This window comes from Sardina pilchardus, chromosome 10 (genome assembly GCF_963854185.1).
Source record: "Sardina pilchardus chromosome 10, fSarPil1.1, whole genome shotgun sequence".
Classification (NCBI taxonomy): domain Eukaryota; kingdom Metazoa; phylum Chordata; class Actinopteri; order Clupeiformes; family Clupeidae; genus Sardina; species Sardina pilchardus.
In genome coordinates, this window is record NC_085003.1 from 3,019,274 (window position 1) to 3,033,922 (window position 14,649).

General features: G+C 47.0%; 2 protein-coding genes across 3 annotated transcripts; both read right to left on the reverse strand.

Moving 5' to 3' along the window:
* Window positions 1-434: 434 nt before the first annotated feature.
* LOC134094648 (hyaluronidase-5-like) lies at window positions 435-2,506 on the reverse strand. Its single transcript, XM_062548256.1, has 4 exons — window positions 2,448-2,506; window positions 1,183-2,136; window positions 977-1,066; window positions 435-894 (listed from the first exon to the last, which is right to left on the reverse strand). Exons 2-4 carry the CDS (start codon window positions 2,092-2,094, stop codon window positions 559-561), a joined length of 1,338 nt encoding a protein of 445 aa, XP_062404240.1. The 5' UTR covers window positions 2,095-2,136; window positions 2,448-2,506; the 3' UTR covers window positions 435-558.
* Window positions 2,507-2,913: 407 nt separating this feature from the next.
* Window positions 2,914-9,453, reverse strand: hyal4 (hyaluronidase 4). Of its 2 annotated transcripts, none has more exons than XM_062548235.1 (4): window positions 9,355-9,453; window positions 5,428-6,416; window positions 5,067-5,156; window positions 2,914-4,934 (listed from the first exon to the last, which is right to left on the reverse strand). In XM_062548235.1, exons 2-4 carry the CDS (start codon window positions 6,376-6,378, stop codon window positions 4,323-4,325), a joined length of 1,653 nt encoding a protein of 550 aa, XP_062404219.1. In that variant the 5' UTR covers window positions 6,379-6,416; window positions 9,355-9,453; the 3' UTR covers window positions 2,914-4,322. The 2 variants fall into 2 exon arrangements, with proteins under 2 accessions (XP_062404219.1, XP_062404218.1); XM_062548234.1 differs by having other exon boundaries at window positions 5,428-6,431; window positions 9,355-9,446.
* Window positions 9,454-14,649: the final 5,196 nt, after the last annotated feature.

Sequence of the window (14,649 nt, forward strand, 5' to 3'; positions counted from 1 at the left end):
TCTTCACAGTATATGCACACTTGTGAAATATTGTAGTGATGAGGCTGAGCAGTGGTGCCATAACAGTGGTGAAAAAGGACAGCATGTGGTTGTAAACAAGTTCAGGGTGTAATGAACTAATATGGCGGATCATTCCAGGATTTTTTTCTGCAGTGTTGACCAGCAGCACAAAGAAGCGTCAGCCTGAGATTGTTTTTCTGCGCGATGTCTCCACAGGGAGGCTCAGCAAGAAGGGAAAAGGGGAGCACACCCTCCTGCATCTAACCACAAAAACAAACCATTTGAGAAATACCCTTGCAATAATTAAATTTCATACTCTCAATAATGTATCTACAATAAACCACATTCTCTCTTGTGCCCTTGTGAGCTTCATATGAGCAGATATTGCTTTTCCTGAGCATCTAACACTAGAAACAGATTGACAGGAAAGCACATCAAGATTGATAAACTTTTATGTATGGAAAATGTAAACAGCATACAGTATGTTGATGACAAATCCACACACAGGTATTCTCCAGGTCAGGACTGTTGCTTGGTAGCGTTGCTCTGTGAGGTAGACTACACCTGAAAGAGCAGCTCAGTGTCGGGGATGTGGAAGGCCGTCTGATCTGAGCACTGCTGGCCTGCGTAACACTGACAGGTGAACTTGTCGGCCAAGGCCGTGAGCTCGCTGAGGGCAGGTACGCCAGCGCTCTGGTATCGGCCGTCCCTCTTCTCGATGCGGAAGCTCTGGGGGTCCAGGTGCAGGTAGTCGTCTGAGTCGTAGTCCTTCCGCACACAGCGGCCTTTGCCCTCACAGAGCATGGCGCTGCACAGTCTGGCCGCGCCAGTCACGTTGGCGATGTACGGGTTCAGTGTGCCACTCAGGTACAGAGACAGGGCCTCACACGCCGCCTGTAGGGGGCAGAGTTGAGACATGAAAGAGGATATTCAGAAGCATTAGCTTGTGTGCATTCATCACAGTCTTTAGAGTGACCTTGCTGGCGAAGTCCACACTGGCACCCCATAGCACCACTCCTGATGCTCCAAGAGCTGCACTCTCCCCAACGCTCCTCATCAGATCAGCCTGGAACACACCACAAACACAAGCAATAGCAGGACACTCATTTCCCATTCCTCATTTATGGTATACGCACACAGTCAGAGCATGTCACATGTGCTGAATGTGGACTGTCTCCTCACCTCGCTGAGGTAGAGGTTGTTCTGATCCCCGAAGACGGGCCGAGAGTAGACGTAGACGGGCGCTGTGTGTGGACGCCCGGGCAGAGCCGACACCCGCATGGCCTCCTGCACCTGGTTACGGACAAACTGGGCGGCCTTGCGGTCTCCGCTGAGGGCTGACCACAGGTAGGCGGAGGGGAGGAGGGCAGTGCTGCTGTTCCACAGCCACAGGAGCTCGTCGTTGAGCTGCGTTGTGCTGTCGGAGCACTTCCCTGTGTAGCCTGCCTCTGATGCGTTATAGTTGTAGCAATCAGGAAACAGATAAAATCCCCACCTGTATAATGGCCGCTCCTTGACACCAAGACTCAGAGTTTCTTCCATGTAACCCCTGGCTGCCTTCTGGAACTGTTGTTTTGCTTCTAGAACAACTTGATCTGGGGTAAGCGAGGGGTTCAAGTTGACTGTGTAATTAAAGGAGAGGTTGCGGTAGAATTCCTTTGCGTCTAGATTTCTGTCAAAAAGAGGTAGCCACTCCTCCCAGTCAATCACCGCCAGGCCAGGTGACAGCTCAGGAATGTGTTTGGTGATGTCTGCTCGCGCCTTCTCTAAGTGAGCTGTCAGGTTGCCCCTTTGAGGAAAGCCTCCATTGTGCTGCCGTGAGCTCCTCAGGTCTGTGTGCGGGTACAGCCCCACGCGGTTCTTGTAAAACAGCGTCAGGAACTGATTAGGCACCGCAGCTGGCGTGGTGTCTGCCTGCATTGCTGACATGTCTAGAGGGGTGGCAGACTGTTTGCATTTGTGAGTGGGCGCATTCCATATCACCACAAAAGGCTGGTCTGGGACCAGAGGTGCCGCTGTAGGTGGCAGAGTGAGTGCAGGCCTCAGGTTCACCAGGACACACAGGGCTGTGGGGAGCAGCTGCAGCCGCCACATGCTTACTCTCAGATGGAGCTGGCTACAGTACGTGCTTTCCTCCTATGGGAGATATGACAGAGAGACTCTGGAGTATGCTACAGGGGAACAGACCATAATAGCTTGTGCAGTGTTATTATGAATAACATTAGTATTACTTCAGCACAAACATGTCCACACATACAACATAATGAAACACTGCTAGTCATGCTTTCTGGTTTCATTGTTATGGACTATGCATTAACAGACGGCACTGAACATTGAAATGAGTTTCAAATGGCATGTTATACAGTATCTAATACATATAATTTAAATCTTGTGCTATATAGTACATGTTTCACTTGTCTTTGCCAGTTTCAGTATTTTAATCTTACCTCAACAACGCTTACTTGAGGTCTCTCCAGTGGAGGATGTGAACTCACTGGCCAGCAAATTCCCCTTTGGACTAGCATGTATTTGAGCATGGTCATTGACCTGAACTAGTTAGAGTTTGAAAAAAAAGAAGTGAGAGTCCAAGGGGAGACCGCCAGTTCCATATAAAACAAGATTAACTACTCTCACTTCCAAGAACTGGTCCCTAGTCAATGGACTGTGTAAAGTGTTAGCATACAATTCACTTACTATTTTTTACCTTTTGTATTAAGTGAAGTATTTCTTGATGCCTGTCACATCTAATTATTGCTGCTAAATTATCGAAAAATAAGGAAATGCAATTACGCACAGCAATCTTTCTTTTATTGCCTGGTCACACAGATGTGCATGTATCGACTGAGTGCATCCATCTAAAATGGCTGTATGTGGATTTATATGATTAAAACAAAATCCAAGTTGACGCAAAACAACGATTACCACCATTTATTTGCAGTGCATCAACATTCAAGCAACATTTATCACACATTGCATTGTCGTCATAGTGTATTTGGTATTGGATACTGCATCTATGCATAAACAGGTTTGTATAAACGGTACAAAATAATCACTAATGTTGAGATGAATGAATCAGGCAAGTTCTGTACCCTTGCCTAATTACAAATACTCCACAGAAGTATGAACTGAACCTCGGTGTCCACTGGCTGAGAATGCAGCAAGGCAGTACCAGGTTTTATTCATTGGCATTATTTATGTGCACACTTTGGCTGTAATAACGATAACACAGTATGTTCATATTTGGACTCATCTATAAATGAAAAATATAATGATGATTATTTGTTTGATCCTAGACATTAAAAAAAGATGTTTGATGATGCAACAAAGTAACATTAATGAAGCTTATTGCTGAAAATAGGCTGTGAAGTTTGATGGTCTGGTTACATTCAATGTCTTTCTTTAACAAAGAGTTAGAGAAGTACTGTACAATCAAGTGTGATGGTATTGTAAGACTTCAGAGGCTTCCTGAAATAAAGCGATTGTGATGATATATTCAGTACACTAACCTTCATCTACATGTGTTGTGGATGTGCTGTATGTGACACTCAACTCCCCCTCCCCCTCTAAAAGCAAGCTTTGTCATGGCAGTGGCCATCAGGTCTGTCTATGACTAAATGGCATAATCACACCAATCCAGAAATAGTCTTGTCTAGCCTTAAAGTATTTAACCGTCAAAAGCTACAACCAGGACCATCCTCCGCACTGGACTACTGTGTGATGTTGTCACAATGTTAGTGCGGTCAGTCTGTCTGTCCCTCTTGTACCTAAATATGAGTTTAGATGACCATCACAGTGAGCAGGACATTCAAGAACACCACAAAGGCAAACTCTGTGCTACCGAGGAAGAGACGTCTGTGTGCCTCTCAAGAATGCAGCGGTCAAGTCCTTCCAGTTCTCCGCCCAGTTCCCCCAAGAAAGGAATCTGAGGTCACTTTAATCAATGATACTGAAGTGCATAGCTGTAGGACAGGAATCGTCTCCTTGGAAACAAGATGCATGGAAGTATGGAAGTAGACCTTCACTTCTGCCAGCACTGATAGCATCTTTGGGACGTACTGTATCTGAGGTATGTGTAGGTGCAAACACATGATACAGTTGTACAATTGTGGCTTTACATGAACTCATTCGCAACATATACATCATTTTGCCTACAGATACACTCACAATTATGCACTAACATACCCTGAAGTTACTCGATACAAACATAAGTCATCTCATGTGCCATCTGCAGAGAGTGGGAATGTCCATCCTAAAGGGCAGCTAATCCTACTCAGTTTAGCTCTCCTACACCATGTCTGAAACACAACACAAGAAGCTGGAGCTCAGACACACGAGTGGAGCACGAGGAGCAGGAGAAGGAGGCCAAAGGTGTGGGAGGTCTGTGGGGCAGCACTCTCTGTCCTCTCCTCCGTCTTGTCCTCCTCCTTCGTCTCCTCCCCTGTTTGTTCTTCCTCCTCCTTCCCTTTGTCTTCCTCTTTTTCTTTCTCTTTCTCTTTCTCCTCCTCTTTCTCTGTCTCTGTCTCTGTCTCTGTCTCTATCGCTGTCTCTGTTGTTGTCTCTGTCTCTGTTTCCCATCCACTCTCCTCCTTCTCCTCCTCCTCCTTCTCCCTCTCTTTGTCTTTGTCTCTGTCCAGGCTGTCACAGCGCTCTCCTGCGTAGCCCTGGTAGCAGTGGCACTGGAAGCGGTCAGTGAGCGCGCGGTAGTCGTGCGGGGAGTGCTGGCCGGTGACGCTGAAGGAGCCGTTGCGCAGGGACGTGATGCGGTAGCTGGGCTTGCTCAGGTGCAGGTAGTGCAGCGCTCGGGGGTCCTTGCGCACGCAGCGCCCGTTGGACTGGCACAGGTACTCGCTGCACACCTCGGCCGCCCGCGTCACGTTGGTGATGTACTGGCCCAGGCGGTAGTTCATGAAGGCCCGCACCTTAGAGCAGTTGAGCTGAGGGGGAGAGAGAGGGACACACACACACACACACACACACACCGGTCATCAAACAGCACTGAAGAATGTGTGGCTGTCTAGGGCAGGAACTGCATGGTTCTGGTAAGGAATGAGATCTATGGGACATACCCTTGATGAGGTGAGGTTCAGATCTCCCCAGATCACAAAACCTGCAGCACCGAGGGCTGCACTCTCCCCAATGGTGTGAATTAGGTCTTTCTGTAAACACACAAACAGTTCACATTTGATTTTCAACAGTAATGCACACGTAAATATGGATATCTGGAAAATAAATACAATCTGAATATGGTGGAAAATATTGCAGGACTGTTGCAGAATATTGCAAGACTGAGTTGTAATTATCAGGAAGTAGAAGCACAATCTCATTTATGACTTCAATTTATGAGTTCAATGCAATGTCCTCCCATTTAAATCTACTGAATGCGAGCGTTTCTGCCCTGCTCTGACTCCTCTCTGAGGCGTGCTGTACCTGGGTGAGGAAGGCCATGGCCTCGTCCCTGTAGCCCAGCCGCGTGTACACGTAGGTGGGCAGCTCGTAGGGCAGCGAGGAGAGCGCCCCCAGGCGCAGCGACTCCAACACGCGGTTCTGGGAGAAGTGCATGTTGCGCGCGCTGTCGGCCATGGCCTTGCGGATGGCCAGCGAGGGGAACAGGGCCGTGCTGCTGCTCCACAGCCACTCCAGCTCGTCGTTGCGCAGGCTCTCCAGCAGGGGGCAGCTGCCACTGTAGTCGTTCTCGTGCACGTTGTAGTTGTGGCAGTCGGGGTACAGGTAGTAGCCCCACAGGCCGTTGGGCCGCGTCTGGGTGCCCAGCTGCAGCGTCTTCTTCATGAAGGCCCGGGCGCTTTTCTCGAAGAGGCGGCGCGCCAGCTCCTCCACCTGCTCCTCCGTCACGTTGACGTAGGCCTGCGTCACCAGCTCGCGCGAGCGCTGCCGGTAGATGTCCTTCTTGTGCCAGTTGCGGCTCCACTGCGGCCGCCAGTACTCCCAGTCGATGACGGCCAGGCCCTGGAAGTCCTCGGCGGGGATGAAGTGGCAGATGTCCTGGTGGGCCTTGCGCAGGTGCGCCTCCAGGCTACAGTTCTGCGGCAGGCCGCCGTTGACGGGCGCGCCCTCCTCGTTGTAGAAGGGGTAGTGGCCCAGCCGGTTGGCGTAGAAGATGGTGACGTTCTGCCCCCGGTGCACGGAGCGCGGGCTGCCCGAGATCTGGAAGAGCTCCAGGTTGATGCTCATGTTGTACTTGAGCGTGCACATGTCCAGGGGGGCGTTCCAGGCCGCCACGAAGGGCTTGCGCTCCACCAGGGGCAGCTTGGCCGGCTTCTGCCCCAGTGCAGCCTGGAGGAGGAAGAGGAGGAGGAAGAGGAGGCAGCAGTTGACGGCCACAGCATGGTGAGGTGAAGCCCCACAGGGAACGCCAGGCATTCTGCTCCCAGTGTCAGGACAGGAACCCGCCAATCATCCTACAGCAGACAGGTCTGTTAACACAAACACCTCCATTCAAACACATCCTACTGGCTGAGTCCATTAGAGAGCACACAAAGAGACTTGCCAGTGCTGCAGTAATGCATCAGTCTGTTGCTCCTATATATAGTGCGAGTGTTAGTGGGGTTAAAAAAGGAAGCAAAGGCTTGAACTTCCCACACTTTCACACACAAGCAAAAAAAAAGAAAAACATCAAAGCTGTGGCTGGAGAGCACTTAGAGGGAGGTGTCTGGAGCTCCAAACTAGCATGAAACCTCAGACAGCACACAACAACAGCAGGTCAACTGCACGTGAACCTAGAGTTTGGCCCCAGCTCACGGTGCCTTGGGTTACAGGGGTCACTTTGCGGCTGAAGGTTTACACCCAGACCAACGGCCTGTCTTTACCACCAGCGCTCCGTCCAGATCCAGCCGCTCCGTCACCAGTGTGTCGCCCACATGGCCATAATCATAAAGGGCCGCTGCCAAGTCCGCGTCTCACTACGGAGCGCCTTCAGGCCGTGTCTCTTCATGTCTACACACATGTGGAGCTCATGAATTCACCACAACGCTCATAGCCCAGTATATAATAACCCACTCACTATCACTTATTCAGCTTTTAACCAGCCAAACCAGCAAATCTGACTTGCTTTAAACAAGAAGCCTTTGAGTCTTTGAATTGCAATGAAGAATGACTAGTCAGTTTCTGTCATAATCCAGTGATTATTATTTTAGATCTTATACTGTACACAGATATGCTATCAATTATGAAAGAATGTATAACACTTCATAAAGAAATGTTTTAGAGTGGAGCACATGGAATTGATTAGGTACAAATCCTGCTTTTCAAACTTGTGCTATTGATCTTTCTGTGAATGTAATCGGGTTGATTGACAGTTGAGCTCCGAGGGTCCTTTAATGTGGCTGAGTGAGAGCTGGTGCCTGACCCCGTAGAGGAGAGAGGAGAGGCCGCTTCCTGACTGGGCCTGGCATCCCCTCCACTCCCCTGACTCTCACCGACCAACTTATGGAATCAATCAGCCGTCACCATGGCGATAATAACAACGCAGGCCGGCGTTATTAACAGCAGTCATCTGGTAAATCAGGGGTTGAGCGAGCGAGGCCTGATGGGGAATGCTGTGGACGGAGGGACATGGAGGCATTCCGCTGCATTAGTTGATGGAAAGTTCTTTATGCATTTAGTTTTTAGCCTCCAGGTTGGCATCAGGCCCGTGCCAAGAGGGGGGAATGAAACCACTTCCTCTGTAATCACAGAAATGCTTTAAAGCAATCTGCAGAGGTTCAGCTGCAGGAGACCTTTTAGTCTGTCTAGGAAATTCATATCAACTTGGCCATATCATGTACGCCCAAGCACGTCTATAGTCTCAGTGTTCCATTGAGATGGTGGTGATAGAAGTTTCATTTCAAAGCTGACATCAAACACATTCTTGCTGTGATCTGAAATGGCATTACACTATTCAAGGGGAGCTCTAGATTGGGAAATCACTAAATGTCGGTGTGATATTTCAAAAAGTCACTGTATTTTAACAAACAAGTTCAGAGTTGTTGTTTTTTAGAATAAGTTACAGCACTAACAATAGTGCAGTAATACTTTTCATCATTCACATACAGTATTCACACATCGTATTCAAAACCTCATCCAGGTGTGAAACACTTCTAGAATCACTGTGTATTATTGAGATATTATTGAAAGAAGAAGTAGCTTCACTTATTTTGCTCTGAGATCTGGTATTTGAATCATTGAACACACATGACCCATGTTTTCCAGGATCCTTACCATTACAATCATCAGAGACAGTCATGCATATAAACCTAGCGTGCACCCTTGTGGAAAGACAGTTTATGTCAGAATCACTTTCAAGAAGATTTATTTATTTCTAAGCTCTCCAAAGCCACAACCAACTCTGGCAACAATTAAGATAAGCGTTTGTTGGTAAGGGTGGTTTTTATGGAAAACTTTTAAATGATACATTTGCCAAGAGACAAAGTGTCTATGGTGAGTTGAATGCCGTCTTCAACCCTGTTGTATACATTAAACTGTCATCTAACCCTCTGCCAGTTTACTCAAACGTTGATTGTGCATTCAATTGTTGACATTTACAAATGTCCCCCGAAGTTCTTGATGGCACATGAGCTGTTTTGTCAGTGGTCCACAGCTCTGTTGTGGTCAGGGTGATATTGAGATGGGGCTTGCCAGGGTAGGATCCCCTCTGTAGTGGACTCTCCTCACCCAGTGTGAACCTCTACCATGACAGAGGGGCCGCCAGGGTCAAAGCTACGCTGCCTGACAGGGGGCACGTCAGCTCATCCAATTATCTAGAAACTTCTAATCTCATCTGTTACTTTCCCCATCTTTATTTAGAAAATGCTGCTGCTGACGTCAGTTATGTAAACAAACATAACCGACTGTCATTTCCATAAACAGCATTCCAAAGAAGTCATCTTGCATAAACAAAAGTGTTTGTTTTTATGATCATTTAGAGCTCTCTCAGTTTTACAAAAGAAATAACAAATCCTTTTCATTTATGACATATTAAATTGTTTGAAGTAATATTGTTGTAGATTATTCTGTGTAAAACCCTGCCCTGTAGAACATAACATGCTCCAGTGGAATGGACCTCTTTACAGTCTCCACAACAACAGGCTCTGGGGACACGCCCCTTCCCTTAATCCACACTGGTGTTGCATTTCACCATCACTGAGCTATCTTGGTCCCTCCACGCTCTCTCTGTGTGTTGGAAATGCTCACGTTATCTAGGCTTGTGTCAAACTCACAACAAACATGTCAGACAGCTAGTCCCTCTCCTGAGCACACTAGACATGTGTGGAGTCTTCCTGCCTCCCCCCTGCTGTGCACTGAGCTGCTGACTGTGTGTGTGTGTGTGTGTGTGTGAGGGGGGCGGGGGGGGGGACTCACCTGTTGATCCCAAGCTGTCTTGTATTTCTCCTGCTCATCTCCATGGAGTCCCAGCGTCAGCAGGCTCTCTTCCCTTTCTGTCTGCCTGCCTGTCTGCCCACCACTCTTTTATAGAGCGAGGGAGAGGGAGAGAGAAAGGCCGAATGAGAAGACAAGAAACAAGAGAGTTTCCTCCGGAGGAGGAGTCAGGGCAGCACCACAACACTGTGATTAGAGTGGAGTAAGGAGCGAGGGAGCGAGAGAGCGAGGGAGCGAGGGAGAGAGGGAGCGAGGGAGAGAGGGAGGGGCGCAGGGGCGGAGGATGAGGACGCCAGCTCAGCCTAAAGCCCCATTGACTGAGCGCGTGTGCCACAGATCCCTCACGGGGACGGCGCGCTGAATGGCGGTGTGGTGTCCAGGCTCATCCCTCTCAGTCAGCATTAATAGGATCAGGCAGCTGAGTGGAGTGGACAGTGCTGACCTGATCAGGGGTCACTGGGGGGTTCTGAGGAGCGTGGCAGGACCAGGCATGGGGTGGGTTCATCTCAGTCCCATTAAGAAACATTTGGCTATCAGTCAGCCTTTCCTATCTGTCTTGAGTTGCATGTTGTTTAATGCTGCAGAACATCACTGGGTTTAAACAGCATGGGCTGGCCTTTCAAATTCCTGTGGGAAGCCCCATTCAATTATCACATGAACTCAGCAGACTTTGAGCTCACTGTACACATTTTTCTGAGCAGCCTCTCAAAGAGTCACGTTGGTGACCGTGCCAAGGAACCCCGCACCAAGGGCGTTTTAACAAGATCTCACAACAGCCCTCACGACATACTGTAGCCCATGAGTCGAGCCCTTTTCACTCTCTCTGGCTTTAATAGTCATTAAAAACACACTCAGCAGAATCTGCTGGAAGACAGTAGGCATGCCCTTGTTTTGTCTTGAATGAAATGAGAAGTCTTGCTTTATGCATTCTTTTGCTAAAGCATGTCTGTTTATGTAGAAAAATGACAGCGGTAACAGGGAGCAACTGACAGCCAAAAGAAGTCAACAGATCAGTGCTCTCAGACTGTCTGTGTAATGACAGGGTTTGGGTTTGTGCTGGAGGGCCACAACTGGATCGCCTCCGTGTTTTCTGTGTGGACGACTGCACAGCTGAGTTTGGAGAAAAGTACAGTCTCAACATAGGAAGTTGTTTTGGTAACACACATACTAACAAACAGCTAAAATTACGAAACAAATCTATTGTTTATCTCTGCCATTCTTTGGAGCGATGGTTTGGACAAAGGCAAAGTATGAAAAACTGTTCAAAATGAATAACTGCCCCCACCCAAGGACACACATACAGAGAGAGAGAGTGTGAGAGAGAGAGAGACAGCGAGAGAGAGAGAGAAAGAGATGAGACACACACACCAAACAGAGAAAGAGAGAGAGAGATCATGGCACAGTTCATGCCCTACCCAGTGTGTCGTGTGGAGCCATATTCCTTCAGAGGGGTGGGTGGGCGTGCGGGTGAAAGGGGATGGGGGCGGTGGGCCCTTTTTTCTGCTCCGACCGCATTCCCACAGCAGAGGGAGTGGGATAGTTATGTTGGCCCAGGAGCCTGGATTACTGCAAGATCTCGGGTCCAGATTTGCCCAGCCTCTCCCTTCTCCTGCGGATAAAAGGCACCGCTGTTTCTCCTGACACCGGGGGCCCCTCCAGGTCCAGACCCTTCTGCAGACTCAGTGGAAAATGTCCTCACTAATGATGCAAAGCAGACAGTCCCGAGCCCTTCACACACAGCTGAACTGCGTTGTTCTCCTGCACATAAATACATTAGCCCCAGCCTTCCTCTCATGCCCAGACAAACAGCCGGTGCAGCCTAATGCCATTAGTTCATTCTGTCAGACAACAAATCTGATGGACTTCCTGTTTGGTCCTTCAAATTGTTATCATCATGGTGACTCCCACAGATACAACTAACAAGTCTAGCCAGAGGTGATGTCATGCCTAAGCATGCAATTATCACACGATGTGTTTATTGTCTGTTCTATTTTGAATTCAAATATCTTCAAGTACTTTTTTAAAAAAGCCCCATGTCAACTAAAGCAGAGGATATGTCAGATGTCTGCCCATGTTCCCTTTTGGTTAGTCCTTTGACGCATCTGAATGTTGTAAGTCTGATTTTGTACGGTTCGGGAAAGCAGGAAGGGATGTTTGAGTGAAAAAAACTTTGACAGGAAGGAAACCACATTGGCCTCTAACCTCTCCAGGAGACGTTTTCACCACAACATTCAACCCACTACATCTGCAGGGAAGGATACAAGAAGATGGATAAAGATCGAGATGATAAGCAACAAACTAGAAAAGGAATGTTGCACTAGAAGTTCAGTTTTTGTAGTTGAAAGTGTAAACGGAGACTGGAGAAGTGGGAGTCGTGAGATGAGTTAGGACGAGCCGGCTCTAGTCCAAGCTCTGCAGATAATTTACATCAGCACTGGAGGACCCAGAGAGGTTTGGTGAAGCAAAGCCAAAGCCGCCAGCCCTCAGACCTCAGAACATTGAGGTGATCCAAGTCTGCTGGAGGGGTTTTCGACTGTGGTACAGTCATCTCAAAACTGTGTCTCCTTATTTCTTCACCCACTCAATATGAGAAGGGAATGATCATTGCAAAACATTAACAGTGAACTGCTGTTTAAGGGGTTTCTTTATACCTTGTGGTCACACTCATTAGATGCAGTGTGAAACATAATCTATTGACTGTTCGGGAAGTTTTGCAACACCAAGAAATTCAACGATTCTTTTCAATCTACCGGCAGTACAGTTTACAGTATATAGGGGTTATGTAATAACAAAAACATCTTCATAGGAAACTCAAGAGACAGACAGAGAGAGAGGAAGAGAGAGAGAGAGAGAGAGAGAGAGAGAGAAAGAGAGAGAACAGGTAGTATCTGACACAAATTCCTAACATGGACATTGCAATTTTGGATCACACATGTAGTTCTCATAACTGTAAAAATCTGAATTCATCATGTGGTGCGGCTGGTTCCAGGCTCTTGGGAGGGTGGCCATCTACATCTTGTTCTTTTTTTTTTCCAAAACCACATTTCCTGATTGAAGCTGGGAGGTCTGCTTTGCTCTCACCACGACCTAGGAGAAGTGGTTTTCATGTTGTGCTAATATTCCCTTCAGGTTGGCGCACGATGACCCCTCTGTTTTCAGAAGCCTTTGTACCTTGGAGCAAGGGCTTCAACTTTACTGTATGGCTCTGCAGCAATTTTCCTCATTTCCTGGATTGAGCAATTCTGGAAAATGATCTAAACATCTGCAACTAAAAACAATGTTCCGTCCAACCCTCATGGAATTTCCCCCTTTTCTGTTATTTCACGCTTTGAAGTACGCATATCAAAGTATGGCAAGGAAGTGTAACTTGTTTTTGGATTCAATCTTTCAGATTGTAAATACATCGTGAACCCATCTAGAGTTCCATAAAACTTTACTGAAGCACAAGCACCTCAACGCAACCCAGATGCGCTGCTTGGATGCACTTGAACAGTCACAAGCTGCGTCCCTGGAAACCAGAGGTGAACTGGAGAGACACGGTGACTTCCACAAACTCTACTTGCGTCACAGGCTGTGTGTGTGTGTGTGTGTGTGTGTGTGTGTGTGTGTGTGTGTGTGTGTGTGTGTGTGTGTGTTTGTGTTTACTGCATGTAAATTGTTTGTGTCTGGAGCCATGAAAGTGTTTACCATTCCTTTCCCACTGGTTCAAATGAGTACAGGCAGATCAGTATAGCAAAGACCACAGATATGCTATATATACACACACAACACAGATGGTTAACTAGACAGGAATCTAAACGTTGGGAGCGCAGAAGAGGTGAGATCAAGGCATTACAGTACATACTGTACTGCAGCACCACTTATGCACTTTCACTTGGAGCTGAGTGAAGCATGCATGAGGGGAGCACTGTTCCTTTCTTAGGTCTTCATTATTTTAGGAGTAGAAGGAGAGCAGTTCTTTTCTGCTTGACCTCTAGTGCTTGCGCGCCATTTGCATTTCTGCCCACTTATGCTATATTGTGGAAGTGCTGTGAATAAAGCAGCATTTTTGTATGTAGCCTATTTCGGAGGTGGAAGGACAACAATATTTTGGTGCAAAACATGCAACCTGACACTGACACTGACACCAGCAACACAGATGACACAAAGCAAAGCTAACTAATGTCTTTAAATTGTGTACTGTCATTTGTGAACTGGAACACACAAGACTACATACTAGAATAACCTGAATAACCTAAAACACATATGAAATGTTAAGCACACAATGTTTAACACACAAACAAGTACAAGGATGGACACTGCACATACAAAACACATAGTCATTTATAAATGACTGAAATTATCCTAATCATTTGAGAATGGCGTTCATCATGAAAAAAAAAAAATCCTAATTTCACAGTATCTTTAAAAGAGAGTAAATGAGAGTGACAAGCAACCTATGTGGCAAAGCGACCTACAGTATGTGGCAAATGATGCCCCAGGACTATCATTTGTGGCATGAGGGAAAGCAAATTGGTGCATGTGGAATGTGAGTGTACGGGGGTGCGGGGGTTGGGGCATCTTCTGTGAGCACGAAGCTTCTCAGGCTTCTTCTCTTTTCTAGTGCAACTTCAACATTTATTTTTCAAAAGCACCCTTTGGAATGGTTTCACTGGCTGATGTGCCTCTCTTGGACACATGAAAACATTCATATGTGATTTTCTTTGTAACATGAAACTCACAAGGATCTTTGAATAGATGTTTTTTTCATCCACAGACAGAGAAGGCCTCAGAATGTTTTTTGTTTTAATAATATTCTTTTGTTGCAAGGCAAAGACAAATTGAATTGTTTCTCTTTTACACTGGTTGGATGTCAGCAGTTTAAAAGATTAATGGCTCTGTCAGTGTTTTGCTTCAGTTACATGTTCACCACAAAAATATTTAAATGCGGAGCCACATTCTGATAATATCTTTGATATACTTTAATGATCAAGAGTGTCCATTACACGTCTCTGTTTGTGTTGGAGCCCATCAAACATGAGGAATTATTTTCTATCAGGAGCCAGCCAAAGGTTTATTTTCATGGATGTGCCCTTTTTTGTGGTGATCAGTTGGCCTCCAGATTAACTTTTGCGTGCCTTTTGTTCTGCTACACACCTAGTCTCAGGTCCACTAATGTATTCCAAGCCCAATAAATGCATCAGATATGAGGGGAATGTTGTGTGGAAAATTGTGGCATTCCCAGGATATGCACCACATCCTCTTCCATTTCCACCCACACAGTACAGAGTGAAAAAA